A 7852-nucleotide genomic window follows, 5' to 3' on the forward strand; every position below is an offset into this window, starting at 1 on the left:
TCTAGAGTACATTTAATTGTGTTGTATTTGACAGACTGAAGAAGTAGATTAAATTTCTATTTTTAAAATATTGTATCATAATGTACAAAGTACAAAAATCGCTAAATATCAAAATCAATGTCAAACAATTTAGATAATTAGTTTTGTTCACTTGGTACACACCACACACAGGCTAACTCTTTCTCATTGTCATAAGGAGGACAGAGGAGACCATTACATTGAGCTTGAACATAAATAGGAATAAAGCACCATTAGTGTCAGCAACACTTCCAGGAATAGTTAAATGACCTTTATTGTCATAAATCATTAAATACTTATTGATAAAACTAACCCAAAACAATTCTCATCTTTTTATTTCCTTATTTACCAATCATATTATATATATATATATTACAATGTACATTGGAATAATATATTTACATGTACATATATATCATATTATTTTCTTTGTATAGGACAAACTCATCTCACAGCTATTAGTAGTTTCCAGAAGGACATCCTGACAATATTACCTAATTTCTATAACACATTTGTTGATGTAATGGAGTTCCATGATGCTAGTATTGAAGTCATTACATCACTAGCTACTGTTCAATTTAACTTTGACATTGTAAGTTACACTATTATATATATTATAGTAAATGTTATAGTCTAGTTCATACATTATAGAGTACATGTACTATAGAATAATACAGTATTGTATAGATCAAATTTGTTTTATTTCATGAAAAAAAAAATTATATTAGAATATATTAGAATTTAGCATATTATATATTGTCTTTTCTTTAGGCATTGAACTTTGATCTTACAAAGGGACTGTTAGACTTAGTACGTGTCTATGCCTCCATTATGATCTTATTGGGTCAAATTGATGATAGAAAGGCAATTTGTGGTCTCTATAATATTGCTCATGAAACCACACGAGGAACACCGTAAGTACATGTACTAACAGGTAATGTTAACAGCTAGATAATTGTTATATCTTGATAATAACACTTGATTTGTCTCTAGTTTATGACAAATGTTGTCTATATTACATATTTATTTCCTCTCTTTTCTAGGGATGGTAATTTTCCACGTTTAGGACAATGATTGTTGATTTTGAACATCCAATTCGTCACATGGCTGAGGAATTCCAACCTATATCAAAGGTATTCAAATGTAATATATTATTTTAATGTAATATGAATATATACCATTAAAGTTACTAATTTATAGTTGAACTGAGTATCATAGAGTGGAATCAATTAGAATTGTAATCATTACTTATGAGAAAAATAAAAATACCTTATGCCATATAATAATAGATGATTGTGTGTGTCAATTTATTGTACATTGACTTTATCAAAGAATGACAACCAACTATTAACCCTCTCCACTCTCTTTGTGGGTTAGGGTTATGTCCTTGTATGTTTGTCTGTTTTCTATATCAAAGCAATGCATTTTGAACTGCTCTAACTCAGCAACAACAGTGTCTACAGCTACAAAACTCAATAGAAAGGATTAGCAAAAAATTAGATTCTAAAAAGGCCATCAATGGAAGACAATGCTTGAAATAAATAAATCAAATTATTGGCGATCAAATTTTTGCTTAAATGCTTTTGAAATTTTGCAAAATTTGCTATAATGCAGCAGCATCTATTTAATTTGAGTCCAGTAGAGAGGAAAACTACTATTAAAGGTTGCATCTATTAAACTATTTGGTATTTAAATATAGGAATACAATATCTTCAGAATATTTCTGCTAACTGTTCAATAGTGAAATGTATGTTTCTAGAGGAGTTATATAACATTTAACATTTGACAGCTTTTTGATTTATCTATTCAAAAATTATAGCAAAAAAGTACAAATTGCAAAATAATCAAAATCAAACAATTTATAAATGTGTAAACTACAAAATGTACACTCAAAATTAATGTTATTAAGACAGTAGTTCACTTGGTACATACCACACAAGCTAGCTCTTTTCTCCTTGTCATAAGGAGGACAGAGAAGACCATTACATTGAGCTTGAACATGATAGAATAAAGCACCATTAGTGTTAGCAACACTTCCTGGAATAGATTCAGCATCTTTATCAACACATTCATAGACTGCATTACGTTTGTGGTCATATCGTTCAGCCATGAGATAACCTTGATATTCTGTGGTCCATGTTTTAGGACATGTAATCTTTGCTGGTATCATTAGATATGATACTCTAGTGGAAACATAACATACAACACAGGGGACATTGTGTTGAAGTGGGAGCTAAGGGACCACCATAAGTTTGATACTCTGCTCCATAGATATAAGACTGCCATTGATAAAACACCAGGTGTGTATGATAAAAACTCAGGTTACATCAGGTAGACAAATGTAGTTAGCTCCACCTCCAGTTTGATCAAAATGACTCCCAGCAGCTTTCCCTTTGTAGAGTAATTCTGTATCATTGGTTGTAGGACAGGTGGTACGTCCCCATCTAGTAAAGACCACACCTCCATTTCTTGGTCCAGAAGGTCCTGGTGGTCCTGGTTCTCCTTTGTCCCCTTTACTTCCATCTTTACCATTGGTACCATCTCTTCCAGGTGTACCAGCTGGTCCAGGAGGACCTTGTATGCCATCACGACCATCACGTCCTTGTAGTATTTGAATATAAGGTGTGTTAGTAGTGACATTTGGAGTAGGAGAAGAACATCTCTTATCTCGACTGGTTTCTATAATAAATGATTGGAATTGAATATTTTTTAAGCCATATGATTACCTTGTACAGCAGCTGTAGTACATTGTTCTACAGTTAGTAAGAGGACAACCAACATTGATAGTATCTGTATCATCATCTTGAGAGTTAGTATGATGTAGAAGGAGAGATTTGATTTGCTTCTTTTTGCTTTCTTGAATTCAAAGAGATTTTCTTGCTATTTTAAAAGTCTGTCTGTCAGTTCTTTATATAGTCATCAGTTGTTGACAATTTGATCAAATTTTAGAGTAATACTTGTGATGTAGAGGCTCATTCCTTATGGGTTGGACAAAATGACCAAAAGAGACAGGTTGAAGGTCCACCAAAGGCTGAGGTCATGGAAAACCATCCTCTATATTGATAGATGACAGAAGTAGATAAGACTTCCTTTGCTCCCTGATAAAGTCTATCGGAGGTTACTTGAAAGAACCAGTCCGGGAAAACCATCCTCTATGTACAGAGTACTAGTTAAGGATTAGAACTAAATATTTTTCAAGCCATGTGATTGCCTTGTACAACAGCTGTAGTACATTGTTCTACAGTTAGTAACTGTTGATAGTGTCTGTATTATCATCTTGAGAGTTAGTTATGAGTAGAAAAAGATTTGCTTGAAGAGCTTAAAAGTTCACTTTCTGAATTTAAAGAGATTAGTTATGTATAAAACTCTGTTGTCAGTTCTTTATATAGTCATCAGTTGTAGACAACATCAAATTTTAGAGTACTTGTGAGTGTAGAAGTCGTTCCTTTATAGGTTGGATAACTTTACCAAAAGAGACAGGAGGACAGATACATCAAAGGCTGAGGTAATGGACCTTCCTTAGAATGACAGAGAAGTAGATAAGACCTTCCCCTGTATCTGATAAAGGACAGTTATCAGTAGAGTGGTTAGGTTACTTGGTCAGAGTAGACCTTCTGTCTGTTGAAGATGACATAGTAGACACCTTCCCTCGTCTGTTCACTGAATTAGTTATCATACAGTGGTTAGATTAGTTTAAAGAATAGGTCAGGGAAAACCATCCTTTTGATGACTTATCTGACTTGTTAACTGATATAGTAGCTTTAAGTGGTAACATTAGGTGAATACCTAAGTCAAAGTAAAGTGTTACTTGACATAAAATAAGTTTATATATTGAATTTTATCTTATCTGACTTAACTATTTAGTGTATAAGTTTATAATTATATTATATTAACCTTATAGTACTTTATGAGTAAGTTATTATACAATGCTGTGTTTTTTTCAATGGCTTATTATGAAAGATCTTAAAGGAATTTTGTTGAGTATAAACTATAAAGGATTAAAATAGTAAAAATGAATACTTCTGCCACAATCCTTTTATTGAAGACAGACATTTCTTTGAATATGATAATAAATGACATTCATTTCCAGTGTTACTATCTTCTTTGTATATATAAATGTATAATGTACATTACTTTGTAAATACTACTGACTGTGTATAAAAATGCTGAGTAAAGTACAGCTTCGAATGCTTCAGTCGATGAATTTGATCACTAATCAAAGCATCATTATTATGTTGATTATATCATTATAAAGTAACCATAATATATTAGTAACCATAATATATATTAATTTCGTAATATTTATATTTGCTCTTTAGTAACATCATTATCTTTAAAGTAATTTATAAATTAGTTTAGTCCACCAAATTTAAAATTATCATTTGACATTTTAAGTTCAGTTTTAACAATAAATAACAAATAAAGATAACCTTCAATATATTTATTAATACATTATTGTTATCTCTTCTAGATTGTTGCTCAAGCTGTCTTATCTTTGTATAAAGTGTTCTTGAGACGTAATTTACCAGCAGATCAACTTCGTCAGCAACAAGTACTGAATCTGTCAGGTTCTCCTCTTAATGTCCTCAACCCAAATTTGAGTGGTGAACTACCTTGTGAGACTCTGTCATTAGAAGCTATGACAAGATGGATACTATGTAAGAATAATTGTTCATGTATTTATTATATGTTATGTTAATATAGTAGTCTAAATGATAATAATGATATTGTAATTTTAATACTTTTAAATTTGTCAATGATATTGTGTTCTATTTTTGTAGTTGGATTTTTTGGTATGTCCTCATCAATTGGGAGCTGAAGGAGCTACTGATCTCTGGAAACTAGCTCTTCAAGATGGCTATGTTCTCTCTTTGTTCAGAGATGAATACCTCTTAATTCATAGTGTATTTGAAAAGTTTTTACAAGAGTTAAAAACTAAAGAGTTAGTTACTAGCATATTGATTATTAGTAATCATTAATCAAAGAAAAACCTTCTATATTATAAGTACCTCATATATCCTAATTGTCCTTATCTTTTGTCAGAGATCGAAAACGTGCAAGTGAAGCACAAGATCAACTAAATTCAGTGTTACAAAATGCGTAAGTTACAATACTACACACACATGTGTCATCTGTATATATACTTCAATAATACTGATGTAATAATGTCTTGTCTCATTATCATATTAGTGGTCCTTTACATCGTGAGAGACGGCGTTATCTACGTACAGCTTTGAATGAGTTGTATCTGTTCCTATCTGATCAACCTGGACTACTAGGACCTAAGGTAAATGTAGAACAGATCATGTGATTTAAGAATTAAACATGATATCTCTCTATCTCTCCAGATTACTACAGTGTTACTAGCACTTACTTTAGCAAAAGATGAGATACATTGGATGATGAAACATGGCAGTGTGACCACACCCAAAGGAAAATACAAACCTAACCCTGAGGATTACTCAGACCCAGCTCTACCTGAACTTATTTTTGAAACAGTTCGTCTGAAAGGTCAGTGTCATCCACTAGTATAATTAGCTTCATCTTCTTTATTCAGCATTGGTAAGAAAATATCGAAAGTAATTCAGAACTATCATTTGAGATTTCTGGGAGGATTTGATGCTGCACAAATGAGAGAAATTGTCATGGTATATTACATATATATATATAAAGCATTTATAACATAATTATATATGTACAGAGGATGACAATGTGTCCTGAAGAAGAGTCCATTTTAATGACATCTTTTGTTGATAGTCTGTCTCGTTTACAAGGCAAAGAAAGTAAGTTGACAATCTACTAATCTTATATACAACAACAACATTTATAATACATTTGTGTGATATTAATATTACATGTATATGTTTTATGATATATAGTGGATGATCATGTAGAGTATGACTTTGAGGGACTACGTCTAGATTGGTTTAGACTACAAGTACTAACAAGTGTCCATAAAGCTCCATTAAAGTAAGTACATGTCTTATAAAGTGATGTTTAATATGACACTGTGTAGATTATGGGAACCAGCTAATGTCAGTTAGCTTGGACTATGAATATGGTATCTGTTCATACTTCATATATTGACAGCTTTGAAGAAACATTGATTAGTTCATCTGATCTCTCATTTATGTGGTAAGTATATGATCATTACACAGTACATGTACATATACATTAATATATACTAAAATATGTATATTAAGAATTACTAATAAAGTGTCTATTGTGTTTTACACTTTTACATGTAGTTTCTTCTTTCGTCAACTGGAACAAGAATTTGGACGTTGTCTGAAACATGCTCAGCAACAACAATATCTGATAGCATTTCCAATGGTGAGCTCTGAGTTCCTCAACTGTACGACACACTTCTGTCCTGAAGAGGTAACATCTCTGACTATATTTTGTAGTAAATACATGTAGTCCAATTTATTAATATCTGTTTGTTGACTAGTTCTTTATACATATTCAATAGCGACCACAAATTGGTGAAAAAGCTGCTTGAATTCTATTAATGGATTTCTAGAACAAATTGCTAAGGAAGTAAAGACTGTTATGGGACAGTTGTGTACTGATCATGGCAAGAGAGATGAAGTGGTTAGTAATACATTGTTATATTATAATGTCTACTACTGAACAGTTCAATATCTATACATGTATAATATTATATTATTTACCAGTTATTATCAAGTGACAAAGTCAACAGACCCAACTAAATAGAAATGTTAATTTTCAAATATGCTCATTCTGCTTGGCTTCTTCAACATTTTAGTCAAGGTGGCCTAGAGTTCAAAAACATTATTTATTTATTTAATTATGAAGTTATAACATATTTAATTTATTATAGTTACATGTATCTCGAGGAGCAGGCCATTATGTGGTTCATCATCCAACTAAGACAAAGAGTAAAGGAGGACCTAAAGTACCTCCACAAAGAAGTCCATCCTGGACAGGAGAGTTATCGTAGAGCTCGTGAAGAAAAAACAAGGTTTCTTCTACTTTTTGTGTACATATATATGTAATTTATCTGTTATGTAGTTCTGATATTGCTCTGACAACATTAGTTAACTTGTGTCATACAGTGACTGCCTTTCCTTCCATATCTGCCTGGGATCACACCTTTACTCCAAGAGAATATCTTCTCTCACATCTAGAAGATCTCTTTATAAGTAAGTCATATATCACACAATGTTAAGTTATAATTCTCGTTATTGTTGTTACTAGAAATGTTGTTGCTATGATGAACTATAATTCTGAGACTCAAGAGATAGCAAGACCATCAGAAGTTCTGTTATGTATTCAATCTTATGTATCTACATTGAGAAGTCTGGAATTGTATGGTAAGAGAACTAGTATAGCAACATAGAATAGTATAGTCAATATATAATGTAGTGATATAATATCACAATATACTATGTACTATGAGTACATATACAGACACTACTACTCTAGTATACTACATGTTTTGTAAGTGATATTGTTTGTATTTTCTGTAGTTAATGTTGATATGACTCGAGTTCTAACTTCAGTTCTCTTACAAGAAACACAACCATTAGACAGCAAAGGAGAGGCTACTATTGCCAGTACTTATACCACCTGGTAATATATGTATTAAGACTGTACATATATACATACATAAATGCATACATACATATATATATATATATATATATATATAGAACAGAATTAAAGGACAAAAGAACAGAGCTCTCGCTGTGTTGCTGTTACTCCGACTTCCGAACAGTTTCACGCGTTATGCGATCGTCAGACAGCTGGATACTACTCTTTTTGCAGGCTGGTTATATAGCATCGAGGTGTTAACTATGTCTTATCCCTA

General features: G+C 31.8%; 1 protein-coding gene across 1 annotated transcript; it reads right to left on the reverse strand.

The window, feature by feature from the left end:
* Positions 1 to 1950: 1950 nt before the first annotated feature.
* LOC121366577 (complement C1q tumor necrosis factor-related protein 5-like) lies at positions 1951 to 2994 on the reverse strand (the record flags this gene model as incomplete). Its single annotated transcript, XM_041490963.1, has 3 exons — positions 2976 to 2994; positions 2374 to 2619; positions 1951 to 2178 (listed from the first exon to the last, which is right to left on the reverse strand). Coding segments are annotated over exons 1-3 (493 nt in total), but the record flags the coding sequence as incomplete, so codon positions are not given.
* Positions 2995 to 7852: the final 4858 nt, after the last annotated feature.

This window comes from Gigantopelta aegis, unplaced genomic scaffold (genome assembly GCF_016097555.1).
Source record: "Gigantopelta aegis isolate Gae_Host unplaced genomic scaffold, Gae_host_genome ctg6248_pilon_pilon, whole genome shotgun sequence".
In the NCBI taxonomy this organism is placed as follows: Eukaryota; Metazoa; Mollusca; class Gastropoda; order Neomphalida; family Peltospiridae; genus Gigantopelta; species Gigantopelta aegis.